Source organism: Oncorhynchus tshawytscha, linkage group LG13 (assembly GCF_018296145.1).
Source record: "Oncorhynchus tshawytscha isolate Ot180627B linkage group LG13, Otsh_v2.0, whole genome shotgun sequence".
Classification (NCBI taxonomy): domain Eukaryota; kingdom Metazoa; phylum Chordata; class Actinopteri; order Salmoniformes; family Salmonidae; genus Oncorhynchus; species Oncorhynchus tshawytscha.
Genome location: NC_056441.1, coordinates 43,024,896 through 43,045,766, shown reverse-complemented (window position 1 = coordinate 43,045,766; position 20,871 = coordinate 43,024,896). Strand labels below are relative to the sequence as shown.

Sequence of the window (20,871 nt, the reverse complement as noted above, 5' to 3'; positions counted from 1 at the left end):
TTACCCCATAAAGAGAAACTATAATTTCTAAAACCTCTGTCCTCCACGATCAAAAATGGCTGGAAATCGGTGGTAATCATTTTAGCCAATGCAATATCAATTTGGTCTTGTTTTGATACAGACATAGACTTTGGCATAAACTGGTCCATAGAAGACTGCGCTGCTGTTGGTCGCGGAGTAGGCCTACTTGACTGGGTGGATACATCTCCATGTGTGGAGGTGCTGGCTCCATCACTATCACTAGCAGGCCCGCTAGTTTCTTGAAATTCTGCTACAGCTAGCTTCACAGTTAGCTTCACAGTTGGGTGCACATATGCCGATGTAGGTTCTGCGTATAACCGGCTTTATATGAGATTTTGTTTTGGCAAGTTCTACACTATGCTCTAACATGCTACTGTGCTTCCGACTCATTTTCCAGCTGCTGTCTTCACAGCTGTCCTTCCTCTCTCTCCTCGGCTGCTAAGTGTGTGAACGAATGTGTGCTTGAGCATTTAGGCCTATATTATTTTATTTCCTTTGTCGTTATTTGAATTAGTTAATTCTACTCATTTAAATCGTTTGATTATTAATATCTTAATGATTTTATATTTTTATAAATACATTCGGCTCTTCTGATATGCGAGCCAGCTCTTAGAGCCGACTCATCACTATTAACTCGATACATTTAAGCAAATATATTACAGTAGATCTTTGCTCTAGCATCGCATTCTACACTCTGTCTGCAGTGCACATGTATATCCATCGTAGGAGAACACACCGGGGATAACGTTACCACCCACTGCCCAGTTTGCAAGCGTCTTCCAATTCATCATGGCGCCATCGTAGGAGCACACGGGGGTAACGTTATCATCCACTACCCTGTTTGCAAGCGTCTTCCAATTCATCATGGCGGTGGGTGTAGTAATAGTTAGTTAGCCTGCACACCCTGGTGATTTTACTTCGACCAAAGAGTATGCATGGGAAATTGGACAAAGCTAACGTTATATACTACCTGCGTTTAAAACACAAAGGTCTAAGAACTGCAGCATGTTGAAAAAACTAGGCTAAAACGGAACACTGACATACCCTCCCCCTTGCCTTGGTTGCTAAAGCTAACGTTCACTTAGCTAGCTGACTGGCTAAAACTAACAATCACTTAGCTAGCTGACTGGCTAAAGCTAACGTTCATTTAGCTAGCTGACTGGGCTAACGTCGTCCGCGGAAGTGGACAGTGAATGTTTTTGCGGGAAGCTTCAGGTGAGAAAATACATGTTTTTTTGCAACACAATTTGGTTAACCGAAGAAATTGAGTTATTCAGCCATAGTTAGCTAGATATGTAGCTAGCTATACTAGTTTATAGTTACCATTAAGACATTTGGATTAGCTAGCATAGTACTCGTAATACTAACGCTAGCTAAATATCGAATTGGGCTTAATTTAGCTAAACTAGCTAGCGTTACTAACTGTCGCATTAGATCCGCCAACTTCAATCTGATTAATCAGGCAAGATACGTTAGCGTCTATCTGATTAATCAGGCTGTAATACACACTTCGCGTTAATTTGTGAAATAATCTATTATTTGTATACAACCTGCTTAATCAGACTACGCTAACGTTAGCTCGCTAACGTTACCTCATAACATTTACTTTCTCTAACGTTACCTCAACATTCACTTTCTTCGCCGTCATTGTGCAGTTTGGACCTTTTCATTACAGTAAAAATAAGAATTCGTTTGTTAATAGCTTACACTTAATACCTCTTGGAACTAATGAAAGGCGTTGTGGTGTTTTATGAACAACCGTGTAACAGTTCACGTGCCAAATGTGTTGATTTGTTGGGCGATTAACGATTTGTTGTTAAGTCAAATGGCTCAATGTTTACATTACAACGCCAATTTTAATATCTAAACAAATAATGAAAGCATGGCCTGCAGTTAAATATTATGAGCTCTTAGAAAAGCGGAAGGAAATTGACAATGTTTTGTCAACAGGACCAGAACACAGACCTACTGTTGAAAACCTGAGAGCACCCATTAGATAGGTGTCACAGTCTCCCAAGTGATGGAGAGTGGGGATGATGAGATGGAGATGACCGTGGGGGAGCTTCAGAGCTGGATACAGGAGGAGGTGGAGAATCAAGACTTGGTGAAACTCAGGAGGACCCAGCTGGCCCAGATGCAGAACCTAGTGCAGCGGAAGGAGAAGCAGGCCCTCTGCACCCGCACCCTTTTCAACACTGCCTGCGAGTGAGTGTTTTTCAGCCTGTTGGCTTAAGTGTTTTAGCCTGGTCCCAGATCTGCTGTCATGTCGACTTCTTGTCAGTTTCTCATGCCATATAGAAATGTTTGGCTTGACCGTGAGAAGTGGCATTGGTAAGAGCACAAACAGATCTGGGATCAGCCTATAAGTTTTGTTTTCTTGGTCTGCAATGCTTGCATCTTATTTTTATTGCAGCTTATTGGATGACTGTCATTCATATTACATTAACCCAGCTCAATGTAACATTGAAAGGTTTAGGCTACTACATGATACTCTAGTTTTCCCTATACCCATCATGAGGTTACTACAACCTAGCCTACGAATGAAAGTTTATAACGTAGGTGCACAGGTCAGAGAGAGAGACAAATTGGAGTAATAAAGGTGACAGACAGTGACATTCATTACCGCTATGCACACTCTTTCGTACATCTAGCTGATCTTGGGTGTAATCATTAGTCAAAACAGCTGCAAACGAGAGTTTCTATTGGATTTTTAAATATTTTTTTAATCTGCAGATTGAATACTAGGGGTGTGCCGAGTACTCGGACAAAACAAGTATTGTAACGGTGTTGTAATTATCTGTGATAGGAATAATTCATTCACTCGCATTCAGTCACTCGTTACATGGCACAAGTCTCCCCTTCTCCAAACATCATGTATGAATGAATCAGAATCCGTAGCTGGTCGTTGTTGTTCAATATACCTATTTTCTGTCTACTTTGCTGGGGCGATATGGTTGATTTTGTCTGTCTACTTGGCATCGTTTAGTAGGCCTACTTTGTCTGTCTGTGTATAATTATTCCGTTGCTAACGACGTCTGTCGTCATGCTGTGATCCAAGCCCATGCTTCCTTGCTATTATTTATTTTCGCCCAGGCATGTTTACAGAGCGACAGATCAAAATTAGAAATGTAGATATTTTATTTTGATTGTACAAATGTTGTGGCATAAGGGTCAGGAGAGAAGTTTTGCTCCTCTCGAAAGTTACATGAGGAAGAGGCGTCACTCTGGGTCGAATCCAGGATGTATCACATCCAGCTGTGATTGGGAGTCCCATAGGGTGGCGCACAATTGGCCCAGTGTCGTCCACGTTTGGCCGGGGTAGGCCGCCATTGTAAATAAGAATTTGTTCTTAACTGACTCACCCAGTTAAATATATATGTTTTTTAAGGTACTTGGTTCCACTTTCTTAAGCATTGAGCAAACAAGAACAGGTTCTCACCAGTTCTCACTGTCTATGGGTCTAAGGGGAGTGATAAGATCTTTAGAGCCTCAACAGATGGAACAAGAATTCAGCCTGGCTGGGTCTTTAGGAGCCAGTAATAAATCACTCCTTTGTGTGGTGTGTGAGGAGGGTACTGGACAGTTGTGGAAAATTACCAGTGCCATAGTACTATAAAACCAAAAGCTTACCTTGACTCAGAGTTTGTGTTGGATAGCCTTAGCCAGCTAGCCAACATAAATATCATTCCTCTCTGTTTGAGTAGGCTAAATTAGCTAGCTGCATTAGCTAGTAAGTGAAATAAAATAATAAATAAATGATTTTGTTAACCTGTTAAACTATTGGCTAGTCAACTACTCACCACAAGGTTCATTCTCTGATCCTTTGATTTGGTGGACAACATCAGTTTGTGCTGCAAGAGCTCTAATAGGTTGGAGGACGTCCTTCGGAAGTCCTTAGGAGGCTCATGGAAGAACCATGCATCGGACTTCTATTGAAGTCAATGTACTCAAAGGAGGATGGAAAATAGTTGTCCTGCAGTTTACAGTCTAGTCCCATCGCTGCAACTCCCATACAGACTCGGGAGAGGCGAAGGTCAAGAGCCGTGCGTCCTCCGAAACACAACCCAGCCAAGCTGCACTGCTTCTTGACGCAATGCCCGCTAGACCCGGAAGCCAACCGCACCAATGTGTCAGAGGAAACACTGAACACCTGGCGAGCATTTCAGTGTGTATTGCGCCCGGCCCGTCACAGGAGTCGCTAGTGCGCGATGGCACAAGAACATCCCTGCTGGCCAAACCCTCCTCTAACCCGGACGATGCTGGGCCAATTGTGCGCCACCCCATGGGTCTCCCGGTCGCGGCCGGCTGCGACAGAGCCTGGACTCGAACCAAGATCTCTAGTGGCACAGCTAGCACTGTGATGCAGTGCCTTAGACCACTGTGCCACTCGGGAGATATGTTTGTTACTGTAATTTCATAATTCCAATATGTTTTCTTTAATTGAATTCACTTAGTCTATTTTATGAGAATTTGTAAGATTCTTATTTGCATAAAATAGACAGAGACCAGTCTTATCAAAAATAGATAATAGTATTTATTCTCGGAGGGCGCTGCCATGTAACCACGAACAACAGTTTATATACAAAATATGACGTCATAGGATATAAAATATTCTTTCTCCCAACAGTTCAAAAGTTCATTCGAGATAAACCTTCTGAAGTTTTCATCCATCACCATTCAGCAGACAGTTCCAGCTAATGGAAAACCTAAGGAAACACACACTGCCTTATCTAAACATCCCAGAGCTAAGTTGAGTCGGTTCAGCCATAGGTTAATGACCCTTTCTGCTTACTTAAAAAAAACCACTTCCAATCTTCTCCAACCTGGCTGGAATGGTATTTATTTTATTTAATTACCCCCTTTTTCAGGCTCCACAATCCCTCACTTATGAATTCATATTGTTAATCAGATATAATAAAACAGAGTATAAGTTTACTTAGTTAGAGTTCTATTTAAAATGGGGATATTGTTTAATCATTATTCCTAACAGTGTTTCAATCAGTTATTTGATGACGTGAATATATTTAGTATAGTTTTATCTAAAAAGGATACCTTTTTTAATATTTCACTTTTCATTTTTCAGAAATTCACTGAGTAGGATGATCCTCCCTTTACTCCTCTGAGGAGCCTCCACTGTAGCATATACATGTGAGACTGTTGTCTGCAGCAGTGCTATTGGACTCGTGGCTGTGGATTTGTTGTGCACTGATTTGACTGTTGACATTCCAAAGGCTGCAGTTCCGAATTCTTCGGAAGCCTCTTCCCGGTAGCTAAAGATCCGAAGCTTCTGTGCATGTGTAGGATTCTCTACTTTATGCACAGTCTCTGCTCTACTCGTTCGGCTGCCCAGAAAACAGTCTACTCTGACAATAAAAACTAAAATAAAAAGATCAAGTCTAAATCAATGTCTGCAAGATCACATAATGATCGATTCTACACAGAACCGACTATAATAGCATAGTATAACGTTACTGTAAGACAAAAACAACCTCACTTCCCTCATGCGGACAACTCAACAGCACTAAGCACTAGGCAAAATATGTGCTTTGAAACAACACAGGTATGCTACAGTTTGTTAACCTTTCTAGCGCAGGGGAACCCCTCTACAACATTCTGCTGAAAAGGCAGCGCCCGAAATACAAAAATATTTTTTAGAAATATGTAACTTTCACACATTAACAAGTCCAATACAGCAAATGAAAGATAAACATCTTGTTAATCTACCCATCATGTCCGATTTAAAAAATGCTTTTACAGCGAAAACACCACATGATTGTTAGGTCATAGCCAAGTCTCAAAAAACACAGCCATTTTTCCAGTCAAAGATAGGAGTCACAAAAAGCAGAAATATAGATAAAATTAAACACTAACCTTTGATGATCTTCATCAGATGACACTCATACGACATCATGTTACACAATACATGTATGTTTTGTTCGATAATGTGTATATTTACATCCAGAAATCTCAGTTTACATTGGCGCCTTACGTGCAGTAATGTTTTGATTCCAAAACATCCGGTGATTTTGCAGAAACACTCATAATAAACATCAATAAAAGATACAAGTGTTATTCACAGAATTAAAGATAGCTGTTGCATTAAGGAGAAGTCTGTGTCAGATTTTTAAACTTTACGGAAAAACCATAATCTGAGAACGGCGCTCAGAACCCAAAACAGCCATTTTGGAGTCAACAAAGTTAGAAACAACACCATAAATATTCACTTACCTTTGAGGATCTTCATCAGAAGGCACTCCCAGGAATCACAGGTTGACAATAAATGACTGATTTGTTCCATAAAGTCCGTCATTTATGTCCAAATAGCCACTTGTTGTTAGTGTGTTCAGCCCAGTAATCCATCTTCATGAGACAAAAACTCAAAGTTCCGTTACATCGTTTGACATGTTTCTAAAGGACTGTATGGAATCACTCTTTAGGATGTTTTTAACATAAAACATCAATAATGTTCCAACCGGCGAATTCCCTTGTCTTCAGAAAAGCACTGGAACGAGAGGTAACTCTGTCAGGAGCGCGCATCATGAGACCAAGGTACTCTGCCAGACCACTGACTCAGAGGTCTCATGAGCCCCTCCTTTACAGTAGAATCATCATTCAAGTTTCTAAAGACGGTTGACATCTAGTGGAAGCCGTAGGAAGTGCAACTTTATCCATATCTCAATGTGTATTTGGTAGGCCAAGCTTTGAAAAAAAACTACAAACTTCAGATGTCCCACTTCCTGTTTGGATTTTTCTCAGGTTTTCGCCTGTCGTATGAGTTCTGTTATACTCGCACACATCATACAAACAGTTTTAGAGACTTCAGAGTGTTTTCTATCCAATACTAATAATAATATGCATATATTAGCATCTGGGACAGAGTAGGAGGCAGTTCACTCTGGGCACGCTATTCATCCACAAATAAATGCTACCCCCTACCCCAAAAAGGCTACAGCCCTCTGCTCTAATATTAGCTCACTGTACATAATAATTCTAAACAATACTGTACTTCAAAACAACACTACATAACTCAGGAAGATCTAAGTGTATATTCCCATGAAACTGATTTGAGATCAAATGGTTGGCATGTGTCGTGGAAATTTCCTGTATTACCAAATCATGAGGACAAACCACACACAAGTCAGAGTTATCATAAAGTCCATCTTTAATTATATGAGCTTCACCATAGCCCTGTGACTCTCAGATCAATTCAGTGTCTATAAATGAATTCTCTGAGAGTGCTTACAAAAGTCCTTAGTATCATTTATAGCAAAGACACACCCATCAAAACTCACATGAAGAATAACAGGTCTTAGGAACATTATACAAAGAACATTTTACCAGAAAAGAGTATCCCATAATTTATAGCGTTAGCTATAAATGATCGTTTAGTTTGGTCTCCTAAACCGAAGCTCTTATCTCGTTCTTGGTACCACTTAGAACCAAACATTACCTCATCCAATGGCATATCAATTACACCCCCTCCTGGACAAGCTTACAGAGAGACGTGACTGGCACACAGCCATTGTGGAGCCAACCTAACTGGTTCCCCATTAATCACACCATCCCTTCACATGGTTTAGGAATAGTTAGACACATTCACAGATAAGACTAACCCGACCTCTCCCCTCTCTGGGCCCAAGTAACTTTACCCACATAAGCATGCTTATGAAAATTAATAAAACATCTTATTTATAAACGTTACCTAAAGGATTCTGATTCTGCCGTGACACATGCAGATGCTGCGTGGATGTTTCACCCGTAAAACTTTAAGAATTATAATTCATGATTGAGTGAGAAATGTGAAGGCAGGGTGACCATAAAAATATGTGCGTAGAGGTAAAGAAACGTGCGGCAGAATGTGGGGAAGAAGCTTCCAGGGAGGGCGGGAACAGGGCTGTTACCTTCGGGACCGCAACCTCTGCCTTGACTGTTTCTCCACAGGTCTGTGGTGGAGTGTGAGACCGTTATGAAGGCGCTGTACAGCAAACTGGGCATGGAGTACAGAGACACAGACTCTGAAGATGAAGGAGTGGGCCAGCAAAGCATCATTGAGATTGATGATGGGGACGCTGACAGAAACGACAACACCATGGCCACAGACGGAGGTAAGGGATTGAGGGAGATGTTGTTTCAATGGGAACAGAGGGGATGGGATGTGATCCTCAATCTCAATACGTTATGCTTTATTGTTTAATCTCCGTTTTCTCAGTTGCTGCTTCCGATTCGGCTCCTGGAGAAGTCCCAGCTACAGACAGTGACACAGAAAATGTGAGAACTTAGCCAGATAGGATGTAAATGCACACACTTCTACGTGTGTGGTCTCGGCCATGCTCCTGACATGCTTTTCTCTCATTCTTCCTTAGTACAATGACATGGCAGATGACATGGAGAGCATGCCATCCTCTCCAGCTGTGACCACCCCTTTTGTGACTGTAACTGTTGCCCCAAATGAAGCCTCAAACTCTAATGATACCCCAGCAACTCCCCTTGCTGAGTCAGAGTCTGAACCACCAAGTCCACAAGAAGACAGCGGCGATGAGTATACTCCATCAAAATCAAAAAAGATCTCAACAAAACGTCCAGAGTCCAGCAAACGTGGACGGCCGAGAAAAGGTGAAAGGAAGAGAAGAGAATCTGTCCGAACCAAGCATCAACTTGTGTCTTACAGGGAAGACTCACCTCCTGCCCCAACAAATCCTTCTGTGCCATCGAAACCACAAAAGCCCAGAGCAGGTGACTGCTCTGCGTCGACAAAACAGCAGAACTCAAGCAAAGGTGGCACAGCTTCCCCACCAAAATTACAGGAGGCCAGCAAAAGTGGTTCTACTGTCCCATTAAAACAACAAGAGGCCAGAAAAGGTGACTTGTGCTTTGCATTTTGGACTTCAAATGTCTGACCTTGTTTTGTATTATTGGTCTTCTCTAAATTGCTTTCAACTTGATGTCAGTGATATATCTTTAATGAAAATCTTTAGTTCTCATGGTGGTCTTCTCGCTCTCTCTTACAGAAACGTCCACTCCATTTGTGGTGACCAGCGTGTCGCAAGCTCCGACACATGCACCAAACCCTGCCACTCAGCCACCTCCCGGCCTCACAGAGGAGGAGATTAAGACTGATATGAAGGTCCTGGCTAGGAGGAGGACCAAGACCTGGCACTCAGGAAGGATAACAGAAATCAAACCATCAGGTAAGAACACACACACAACCACTGATTTATTTATATTCTCATTGTATTTGTTTGTAATGGTATAGATATGTCCATTCGTCTATGCTTGATGAGTTGTAATGTATGCACAGAGCTGCAAACAAAATGACCCCATGGGGACAATAATCTCTTATCTCAAGTCACTTTGACATATCTAGTCATAAATCTGCTTTTATATCAGTTCATGTCCTTTACAGAATTCTTTGTTTTCTCCATGTTCTCTATATCTCAACCATTGACGCTCCACAGAGAATGGAAGCAGGTATAAGGTGGACTTTAGCGAGAAAGGGAGAAGCATGCTGTCAGGACACCACATAGCCTTTGACCAGACTGCTTCACTGGAGAGGCTGTACGTGGGTGTGCGCGTGGTGGCCAAGTTCAAGGACGCCGAGCAGTCCTGGTTCTACTCTGGCATTCTGGCTGAGCTCCCCAACCGAAAGAACCGCATGAGGTATGAGAGTGTGTGTGAGTAGGGCTGTGTCATTACATTTTGTCAGCCTTTCGATTGTCATGCAAATAATTGCCGGTCTCACAGTAATTGAGCATTAATTAACATAAACACGTTTAGCATCTCATGGCTTACACCATAACCTACAAGCCACTGATGTGGACCTTTGGAACATAAATCCATTTAATATAGCCTACTCCCTTCAAACTCAACTCTGGACCTCGAAGCCAGTTCCTCTGCATTTTTTAAATTGTTCCCCTCTAATCAGGGACAGTGTACATTTATCAGGTAGAACAGCCAGCGTAGCAGCCATATGTGATAGTATTATGTGTGATTGGTTGGATGATATTTATATGTAAACATCATGCTGAATGTGATCCATCAATGTCTTAGTAAAGCTCTGTGGCGCTCCTTCTTGTGTTTCAGGTTCCTGGTCTTTTTTGATGACGGCACACCTTCCTATGTCGGTTTGCCGGATCTTCACATTGTTTGCAGACCACGTAAGAACAGCCTCAGACTTAAATAAAAAAATAAAAAAGTCTCTCTTGTACTCAATACTTCTTGGCTCAATCTTGTTTGATCCTCCTACCAAATGTAGGATGTTTTATTCAGATCCAGCTGTAGTTGGGTGAATCCACCTGTGCAACAAGATATACCAAAGTCATTTGAGTTATCCATTTTTTCAATTAATTGGCTTGTACGGAGCAGAAAAACTCATACGCGGGTTCTTGTCATGCTACAAGTTTAATCTGCAATGCAGGTGTTGGTGAGATTCTTGCAGATACCACACAGACTCACTCGAGCTAAGCCTCCTGTCTCTCTCTATCGACTGCAGTGCCGGAGGTGTGGGAGGACATAGAGGATGAGGCCAACAGGGAGTTCATCAAGGATTACATCAAGGTGTATCCCAACCCGCCTATGGCCCAGTACAGACCAGGCCAGCCCATCAACGTGGAGTTTGAGGGGATCCAGAGGAGGACAGAAGTAGAGCAGATTGACTGCAGCTTGTTGTGCGTCGTCTTCAAGGTGAGAAGCTACAACTACTTAGCCCGTAACCATGAATTAAATTGATAGTGATTGACTTGCAATATATTGTGCCTGGTATTCTGGTTATGCTTACCTAACTGAAGTCTAATTATTCACTGACACACATAATGCCAAGCCGTTTTTCCTGTATGTCTCACTGTGTGGTAAAGTGTGTCTGTGTGGTGTTCTCAGGATGACGAACATAAGGAATGGGTTTACCGAGGCTCTTTGCGTCTGGAGCATATGGCCAACATGAAGAAACGTGTTGAGGAGGCAAAGGATAAACCAACAGTGACACGGCCCAACAGTGGTAAGTGTCTGTCTTATCTCCTTTTTACTCTGTGCCCTGTTGATAAATAATGAACACATCTACAGCCTTGTGTTTGTCTGAATGAACATCTACATCAGCCATCTGGACAATGTGTTTATTTAGCGAGCACACTCTTTGTCCATCACCCAGGGACAGCAGTTTCGACTACTACTACAATCCACCAGACTAGCACGGCTGCTGCCAACAAACCTCACGTCAACCCCTCGTCAACAGTAATACCAGCGCAGGTCACTTCCAACAATGTCAGCCAGGGCCAGCCAGCTGCTGGTAAACAGTCAGCGTCCGTAGGGTGAGTAGAATTTGTCTTGTGTTTATACTGTTTCTGTACTCTTTTCAAAAGGTGTGTCTTTGTGTATTTCCTGCATACATTATTATTCAATTTTATTAGGGTGGAAGGTAGCCTAGCGGTTAGAGCAGGGGTGGGCAATTCCAGTCCTCGTGTGCCTGATTGCTGTCACAGTTTTACCCCAGCTAACACACCTGACTCCAATAATCACCTAATCATGATCTTCAGTTTAGAATGCAATTTGATTAATCAGCTGTGTTCGCTAGGGATGGAGGAAAAAGTGTGCCACCAATCAGGTTCCCGAGGACTGGAGTTGCCCATCCCTGGGTTAGAGCGTTGGGCCAGTAACCCATGTGGCGGAAGAATCAGAATTAGTTGTGTAACAGATCATTAAGATGTCTTATCTGCATAATATGCTTAGGTGATACACTTGTTATTAGAATGTATCCTTTCGGACTCAGTTGTACTTCTTCTCTCAGCTGGGGCTTGTCACAAGAATTTGCAATCCCAATGATGATAACTAAACAATTATTTAAGCTTTGACCAATCCCTGAGATTTGTAAGACCCTGGGTTTAATAATAATTAGGCAAAGACTCAGCTTCTGCAAAAGGTTTGTAAGCTTTATTGAGAGCGTTCTAAAGTCAACCAAAATTTGAACAGTCTTTATAACCTACACACACACACACACACAGTTTTATCACTTTAATACCAGCCTTGGCAGTTTCTCGCCGTTCTCTCCTCCCTAGGTTAGAGAGGCCTTGAAAGGGCCCTCCTGTTGTCAGCTTTTTCAGAGTTATGTGTAGTCTACCTGCCTCTGTTTTCTCAACCATATATTTCTCCCTCTTAACTTGTCCCTCACATACATTATTGGAATATAGTCTTATTATTCTAATACATTTCACATAGTCTTATACGTTTCTGGGTGGAATTCTTTAGTCATTACTTTAAACATATATAAATTCCCTTATCAGGCTCAAGTCACCTGGGGCCCAGAGAGGGGAGAGGTCAGGTGTGTCTTTCACATGTCCCTGGTGCTATGCAGAATATCAGAAAGGGAAGAGGACAGGAGGGAACGTTGTCTTCATATGTGAATGTGTCTACCTATTCTTAAACCATGTGAAGGGATGGTGTGATTAATGGGGAACCAATTACTTGTCTCCACAATGTTTGTGCGCCAGTCACTCCCTCCTTTAGCATTGGGGGATGTGTGTGGTAGTGTCTGGAACCATTGTAAGTCATCTCTGATGTTGCACTTATCCTGGGTTAGTGTATGACCTAGAGGCTTTACTCCCCTCAGTGAGCTTGTCCAGGAGTGGGGTCAAGAAGAGGTTTTACTTGAGATGGGAGTATCTGGAGTTGACAATTGATTTATGCCATTGGATGAGTTGGTGTTTATGTGCTATGAAGTACCAGGAACAAGATTGGAACCTCGTCTTATGGACCAAAATGAATGGTAATTTTTAGCGAATGCTCTCTGGCTACGGGATACTCCTTTCTCATTTAAAAAGTCTCACCTTGTGACCCGTTCAAAACATCTGTGGTTTGCTATGTCGAATAATTGATATGTTTTAAAGATACTGATTAAATAATTCTACCCTGAAACGTAACCATTAGGGAGTATATTTTATCTAGCATGTATAAGGAATAATTAAAGTATTAAACATAAGTCCAATTAGGTTGGACTGGGAAAGAGAGAAATGTGTGTGTGTGCCTAAGAAAATACCGAAGAACAATTCAACTGTTTGAACCGACCTGGCAGGAACTCTGAGAAACTTATGAGTACAGGGAGTACTTCTCAAGGTTTCCCTAATCTCGGGGAATGGAACTGTCGGCTGGGCAGTGATACACAGTGGTGAGAACTATAAAGAAACTCACCTACTGTTTGGGTGGAAGTATGTGCGCATCTATAAAATGGATGTCTTTGTATAATGGACTTTAGAACGTTCTCTGAATAAACTGCTATCTTTTTTAACTTTTAACTTTTACCTTTGTTTAACTAGGCAAGTCAGTTAAGAACAAATTCTTATTTTCAATGACAGCCTAGGAACAGTGGGTTAACTGCCTGTTCAGGGGCAGAACGACAGATTGGTACCTTGTCAGCTTGGGGATTTGAACATGAAACCTTTCGGTTACTAGTCCAATGCTCTAACCACAAGGCTACCCTGCATTTTTTTAGTCTTTGACAAATTTTTATTAAACCCATGGTCTTCCAGATCTCGGGGATTGGTCAGAGCTATTGATTGTCAGTTATTATCATTGGGATTGAAGATTCTCGTGACACACCATGACACACACACCGTGACACAGGTCCAATATAAGTACCCCTTATTTAACCTTTGAATCCTTGTTTCAGGCTGTCAACCTTTCCTCCCTCGTTCATTCTCCCTCAACTATGTCATCTTCTCCCTGGTCATGTCAGGAGGCCCTTTGGCCAGGATCGTACGACTGACAAGGAGTCGTCTGTCATCACAGCTAAAGGTTCGGTCACCTTCACTCCCCACCGTTGCTGCCCCGCCTGCCTGAACTGCATCCGGTCAAAGGTCGAGGCCAAGCACCGTGGACGCAACCCGCTGCTCATCCCCCTGCTCTGCGAGTTCCGCCGCATGAAGGGCCGCCACCGGGTCAATAACAAGGTGGGTGTAGGGTGAAGTTTCCCCTAGATGCTGATCATGGGTTAGTTGGGCATTTTCCCCTCTAATGGTTCAGGTTAGGATTGGGGGAGGTGAAGCTGATCCTAGGGGAAACTTCACCCCTGGCCAGTAACAAGGTGAGCACCTAGCTAACTGGACTGTCAGGAACATCATACTTTATGATACAGAACTCTGCCATTACCTATAGTGATTACTCAGCTCCAGGGGTGTTAGGTCATGCCTGATGCTGTGCTCTTCTTAACTGGAGAATTTGGAGCAGAGCAATTGCTACATTTCCATAGTAACAGATGAAAAATAATGTATAGTTCTGTTGTCATCCAAGATTCATACCTATAGTTATTCAAAACTCTGGTATAGTTGTGCTGTTTTTTGGGGTTTTCTCACCACCTTCCTCCTCCGGCCCTCTGTCTCTCTCAGACGTATTTCCACATATTTTACCGGTCGCCGTGTGGCCTCAGCCTGAGCAACATGACTGCTGTGCAGGACTACCTTCAACAGACACGCTGTGACTTCCTCTTCCTGGACATGTTCTGCCTGGACCCCTTTGTGTCTGTGACCACCACTCACCAGCCCCGGCCCTACAAGATCAACATCCCAGACCTGACGCTGGGCAGAGAGAACCAGCCGCTGTCCTGCATCAACGAGCTCAACAGCATCCGGCCACTCTCAGTGATCTACAACAAGCAGCGTGTCGCAGCCAGTGGGGTCTCCATCAACACCAGTTCAGACTTTCTGATGGGCTGCGACTGCACGGACGGCTGCAGGGACAGGTGTGTGTCACAGGGGTTAAAGTTCTCCATCACTGCAACTTATTTCCTTAACCTTTTTTTAAAGACTGGACAAGCAGTTTAATAGATGTACAAAATATCCCTCTTTCCCTAAAAGCATGATAGTCATTATTTTTTGTTTTACATGAAAAGGGAGGTTAACTTGACCCCTCAGACAATCGATCTAAGATCGACTTAAGTTTCAGTCATGGTATTTTTTTGTGGTTGCTTTAACCCCTAGTGTGTCATCATGGTGCCATGTTTTTGATACTCCTTGATTTCTGTAATGCAAAGTATGTATCAAGAGTTAAAGGTAGTAGCCAATGAAGAGGGGTGTAATTCCCTAATGTGGCACATCTAAAAAAAACTTTAAAAACATGTCAAATTACAGCTCGTCTATATCCATTCACCCAATGGCGATGTCTTAATCAGATTATATTTGGGGTATGTAGAGGTTGTTTTGACATAAGCATTTATGGACATGTGTATTGTGTTGATGTAGGTCGGCATGCTCCTGTCACCAGCTGACCATCCAGGCCACAGCCCTGTTGCCAGCGGGCCCTGAGGACGTCAACGCTGGCTACACACACAAGAGGCTGGAGAAACGCCTCTCCACAGGGTGAGGCTGTTAATTAACAGATGGAAATGATCCATCAATCGCAATATCCATTTGACTATTGGTCTCAGTTTTCTCCTTCCTCTCAAGCTCTTTCTCTGCATTTTTTTTGTGACCAGCTTTGAGAGCAATGTCTGAAAAGCCAATAATAATAATAATATTTCTATATCAACCACCTCCCTCTATCTGCAGTATATATGAGTGCAATGCACTGTGCCGCTGTGACCCACGGGTGTGCTCTAACCGGGTGGTGCAGCATGGCCTTCAGCTGCGGCTACAGCTCTTCATGACCGTGGGGAAGAGCTGGGGAATCCGCTGCCTGGATGACATTGCCAAGGGCACCTTCATCTGCACCTACACTGGTGAGTGAGCTAGTAATCTAACCTAATTTAACCCAACACAGACAGACTGCTGTTAAGTATGACTTCTGTTGATTACATACTAGAGCTGACCCCTTTAGTCGACTGGTCAATTGTTTGGTCGATAGGCTGTTAGTCGACCAAGATTTCTTTAGTCAAGCAGTAGCAAAAATGTGCTTTCTCCCTCAATGGATAGCGGTCGCTGTCCACGGTTCTGAAACATATCAGTGCGCTGTTGAATTGGTGCCTTTTCCTTTACTATGTTGCTATGTGCATAATTGTCACGAGAATTTTCAATCACAATGATAATAACTAACAATCAATAAACTTTGACTAATCCCCGAGGTTCGTAAGACCCTGGGTTTAATAATAATTTGGCAAAGACTCAGCTTATGCAAAAGGTTAGTACGGTTTATTCACGAGAATGTTCTGAAGTCCATAATACAAAGACATCCATTTTATAACTTGCTCCCCACTTACGCACATACTTCCACACAAACAGTAGATATCCTACGCACATACATACACACGAACAGTAGGTGAGTTGTATCCTTCCCCAGAGTTCTCACCACTGTGTATCACTACCCAGCCAACAGCTCCATTCCCCCAGGATTAGAGGAACCTTGAGAAGGACTCCCTGTCCTATCATAAGTTTCTCAGAGTTCTAGCCAGGTCGGGTCAAACACAGTTGAATTGTTCTCTGTATTTTCTTAGGCACACACATTTCTCTCCCTCACAGGTCTCTTCTGAACCTTGTTGGACTTGCGTTTAATACTTTAATTATTCATTATACATGTTACATAAACTAATAATTACTAATTATTTATGTTTCAGGGTGGGGTTCTGTAATCATTACCTTTAAGCATATAATTCCCTTATCAATAATAGCAAAGTTAACTAGCATATTGGTGTTGAGAACAATGCCGTGGCGACAGCAGCAGAATGAGGAGATGAAAAAACAGCCCTTGCCTTAATTGTCTCAAGTGAGGAGAGGAAACCGCAACTTAATTAGGTCTATAGTCAATTAGGTCTGTAATCAATAGCCTAACTGTTAAATGTGCCTGGCTTTATAAATCATCAATATATCTACAGAAATAAATCCTGTTTTTGTTTAATAGACTACTGATTCTGTGAGCACCAAGCCTCATGCAACAACATGTCAAGTAAACAATTTCACAAATTGATAAAAAATGTTTTTAATCTTTGTTTTGCTGTAATAAAGACTTTACACTTTTTTGTGTTAGCACAGCCTCTCTGGTATTATTTTTAATTGAGTTAGTGTTTACACCAAATATTTATAATAATAGCGCTCCTTTTTCTTGATCTCCTTCTTGATGCTATTATTATTATAATAGTAATAATGTAATTAACATTAGTAGGCTTAGTATTGCAACCTTGAATAACCACCATCGAGCTGTAGGCCTAAAAGCACATCCTGTTTAGAAAACAAAAACAGTAACTGATTCGATAAATTGAACGAAGTGCTGCGCATAAGGGATATATGAATGGCCTACAAATAGCCTATCAACTTTCACAGTGAATTATTTTGTTTATATGTTTTGTGCGTATAAATTGAATATTGCCAAATGCATCAGTAAAAAGTATTGAGCCTATTTAATGCAACCCTTGCTGTTAATAGATGGCAAAGCAGCAGCATACAACTGACCTAAATGTTTGGAAATGATGAGTTAACTTTCCCATCCGTAGCCTTAAAATGCATCTCAAGTGCAATTGCACTGTTTAGCTGACTCTGAAGGCTTGAGGGCATTTAGGACATACTGCAGATCACTAAAATATCCTCATGATTATGATCACACTTCATCAATTCAAATATTATGGCGACACTAAAGGAAATATGGTTTAGGAACTTGGGAACCAAGCTCGAGTTATCAGTGTGGCCTATCAGTGTGGCCAATGTTGAAATTCTGTATCTTCACGCCAAGAATAAAAACCTCCAGGTTTCCTTCATATAACTGTCAATTTATTGGGGAAAAGAGAATTACTGGGGGCAGTTTGGGTGGGGGGGACAATCCCGTCCGAATCTAGAATAAGGGACATTCTAGTAATGCTAGTCCCGTGCGAGTAGGTCTTTGGTCTTGTGCATGCGATGCATACAAGGGTTGAGGGGGAATGTTTTTCCTAATCAAATAAGGGATTTTGGAACTTTTCAGTCACATGTTTAATTATCTGTGGTGGTCGCTACAGCAGGGAGGAGAGAGACCACGGGTGCTAACTGTCTATTTTCTTACACAGTGCAGCAAGTCTGAGCCAGGCGGCACAATCAAATCAATTGCGGTCGGACTCCCTCTAGTAATTTGTGTCTTAATTATTTCATCAAACAGTTCGCCTAAAGCGTCAGACAAGCTCAGTGCATATAGTTGATTTGATTCAAACACATAGGCTGTCTATATGGAAAAAAACATGTTTATACATTTCTACCAATCAATTAGTCAAAAGAACAGACACCTCTTGGTCGACCAAGATTTGTTTTTGTCGGGGACAGCCCTATTACATACACTATTAGTCTTATTCTGCAATGCTATATATATATATATAATTTTAGTGCTCAATACAAGCCCTCTAGTAGTGTAGCCCTCTTCTCCTTCTACTCATTCTTCCTGTTATATTCCACACAATGCTCACAACTTTTTCCTTTGCCATCTCTCCCCTTAGGGATAATCATGAACAAGAAGAGTTTGAGCACAGACGGCAACATGTACATGGTCAACCTGAACCACATAGAGGGAGCTGAGAGCAAGGAGGGTTACGAGAGTGAGGCCCGCTGCTCCGACAATGAGTCAGGTACAGACATGCAGAGCCTGGCCTCACCTGCAGCCATACATAGCATCAGATCTACCCTATTTGTGTATTATGTTTATATGAATGTGAAAAAGATACACTGGGTTTCCATGTCGATTCATGAACTGTAAATACACATACCCAGTGGGGACACAGAGATCACGGAGTGCAAAGAGAAACAGAACTGATCATCTCTGTAATGTTGCGGCCTCTGTTCTCCATCAGGTTCAGAAGAGCCCATAGAAGAAGACAACAGTGAACATGATGATGACTGTGATGAAGGGGGTGGTGATGAAGAGGGAAACCACGACAAAGAGCCGCTACGTATGAAGAACTTATATGATGAAGAACCCAGTGACTATGAGGACAGTTATGAGGACAAGGATTATGATGTCAGTGAAGATGATGGCGGCTCTGATGATGACTTCAGGCACAACGTCTCCTCTATGGAGAGGAGCTACGTCACCCGCAGGCATGCCAAAATACTACAGGAGGGTAAGAGGAAACAGTATATACGGAACAAACATGGAGGGAAACTAAAAAGTTTACTGAGGTTCAGTAGAGAATTCATTCTTATTTGGTTTGATAAATGTTGGTTTCTCAAAATACTGTAGGAAGGTAGAGGAAAGTAAAAGCACAGACAAAAATCTAGACAGAAACATCTATGAATTCTCCACTATTTTGGGATTTTTAAAAATGTTATTTTTTTGGTTCCCAGACTAATCAAATGACACTTCTTTCATAGACCCAGCGAAGAAATCGGGCTCTGCCGCCAAATCTTCTGACCAGCAGGATGGTACAGCAGAGGGAAATGACAAGGAGGCCTCAAATGCCACTAGGCATTTCTTTGATGGGGAGGAGTCATGCTACGTCATCGACGCAAAGCTGGAGGGGAATGTGGGTCGTTACCTCAATGTGAGTCATGTGGAGGAATATTCAGAGGGTATCGTGTGTTGGATAGTATGCCCTGACTGTATTTGACCTATATCCATACTTCTCAGAGATCTGCCAACTATACATCTGATAAGGGAATTTATATGTTTAAAGTAATGACTAAAGAAGTCCACCCTGAAACGTAATTATTAGACTAAAATCCAATAAGGTTTGGTTGAGACAAGTTAAGCGTGAGAATTGTGTGACTGAGAAAACAGAGGACAATTTAACTATACATGACCTGACCTGGTTGAAACTCTGAAAAACTTATGACAGGAAAGAGGTCCTGTCAAGGTCCCTCTAATCTAGGGAGGAAGGGAACGGCAATAGAACTGCCAGCTTGGTAGAATAGTGATAAACGAGGAATGTGGACGTGGGGAAAGATACAGCCCACCTACTGTTTGTGCGCGTTTAAGTAGGTGGGGGTGGGAGTTATAAAGTTATTGTCTTTGTATTTTTGACTTTAGAACGTTCTCTGAATAAAGCTTACGAACCTTTTACAGAAGCTCAGTCTTTGCCTAATTATTATTATTAAACCCAGGGTCTTACAAACCTCTGGGATTGGTCAAAGCTTAAATAGTTTAGTTATTATTGGGATTGAAAATTCGTGACAACATCTTATCCTTTTTTTTCTCTCTACAGCATAGCTGCCAACCAAACCTGTTTGCGCAGAATGTTTTTGTGGACACACATGACCTTCGATTCCCCTGGGTGGCCTTCTTTGCCAGCAAGTTAGTGACCTTCTGTTATGATATTATCTATTGCTTGGTCTTTTGAGAATCCAAGCCAGGATTAATATGGGTTCTGCTCATGCCTTTGGCTCTATAATAAATGCCCATGCCCAGGTGGACTAAAGCATGTGTATTATAACATACACTTCAGTATATTCATCATATTGTCTTTTTATTTTTCAGGCGCATTAGAGCTGGTACAGAGCTGGCGTGGGATTATAAATGTGAGCTTGGTGTGAAAAGGTCGTCAAGAGTCCTGAATTGTCGCTGTGATCCAGAGTGCAGGGAAAAGTTATGAAAGCCCATACTACTACTTCCAGCTTCACCGCTGCAGTAAATGTATGAATATACTGTAATAGGTAGTCTTAACCTTTTTTCAATAAAAAAATGAACGTTTTTGTATTTTAATCATGCACTGAGTTTTTTTTGTTCATATTACAATTCTTAAATTGTGCTTTAATAAATTAATTCAAGTATTTAAATGTACTTTATAGCATTCCTAATTTATTCTGCAAATGTGTTCTGCCAGAATATATTAGTAAACTATATTCACAAATGTTGAAGTTATTTCTTAAGAACTTACGGTATTAAACATTAGTAAAGGCACTCTAGCTCTCACCTGAAGAAGGGTCTGGCTGGAAGAGTGTTTTAATTAGGGGGTGTTTACTTGTGGGGAGCAGTGTTCGTAGCTTCGAA

At 41.9% G+C, this 20,871-nt stretch overlaps 1 protein-coding gene across 3 annotated transcripts; it reads left to right on the top strand.

Annotated features, from left to right (window-relative positions):
* Nucleotides 1-206: 206 nt before the first annotated feature.
* Nucleotides 207-20,583, top strand: LOC112266649 (histone-lysine N-methyltransferase SETDB1-B). 3 transcript variants are annotated; one of them, XM_024444325.2, is made up of 20 exons: nucleotides 207-837; nucleotides 1,972-2,226; nucleotides 7,963-8,126; nucleotides 8,231-8,289; nucleotides 8,385-8,880; nucleotides 9,030-9,209; nucleotides 9,477-9,678; nucleotides 10,102-10,175; nucleotides 10,511-10,701; nucleotides 10,894-11,011; nucleotides 11,162-11,321; nucleotides 13,739-13,952; nucleotides 14,388-14,740; nucleotides 15,240-15,356; nucleotides 15,546-15,715; nucleotides 18,386-18,514; nucleotides 18,737-19,006; nucleotides 19,257-19,426; nucleotides 20,087-20,175; nucleotides 20,359-20,583. In XM_024444325.2, exons 2-20 carry the CDS (start codon nucleotides 2,042-2,044, stop codon nucleotides 20,471-20,473), a joined length of 3,456 nt encoding a protein of 1,151 aa, XP_024300093.1. In that variant the 5' UTR covers nucleotides 207-837; nucleotides 1,972-2,041; the 3' UTR covers nucleotides 20,474-20,583. The 3 variants fall into 3 exon arrangements, with proteins under 3 accessions (XP_024300093.1, XP_024300091.1, XP_024300090.1); XM_024444323.2 differs by having other exon boundaries at nucleotides 207-891; XM_024444322.2 differs by having other exon boundaries at nucleotides 208-1,236.
* Nucleotides 20,584-20,871: the final 288 nt, after the last annotated feature.

Bases quoted from the DNA above. Each gene is read 5' to 3' on its own strand.
- LOC112266649 (XM_024444325.2), top strand. From the start codon at position 2,042: ATGGAGAGTGGGGATGATGAGATGGAGATGACCGTGGGGGAGCTTCAG. The intron at 9,679-10,101 runs GTATGAGAGTGT...CTTGTGTTTCAG, and splicing joins AACCGAAAGAACCGCATGAG to GTTCCTGGTCTTTTTTGATG. The intron at 19,427-20,086 runs GTGAGTCATGTG...TTCTCTCTACAG, and splicing joins ATGTGGGTCGTTACCTCAAT to CATAGCTGCCAACCAAACCT.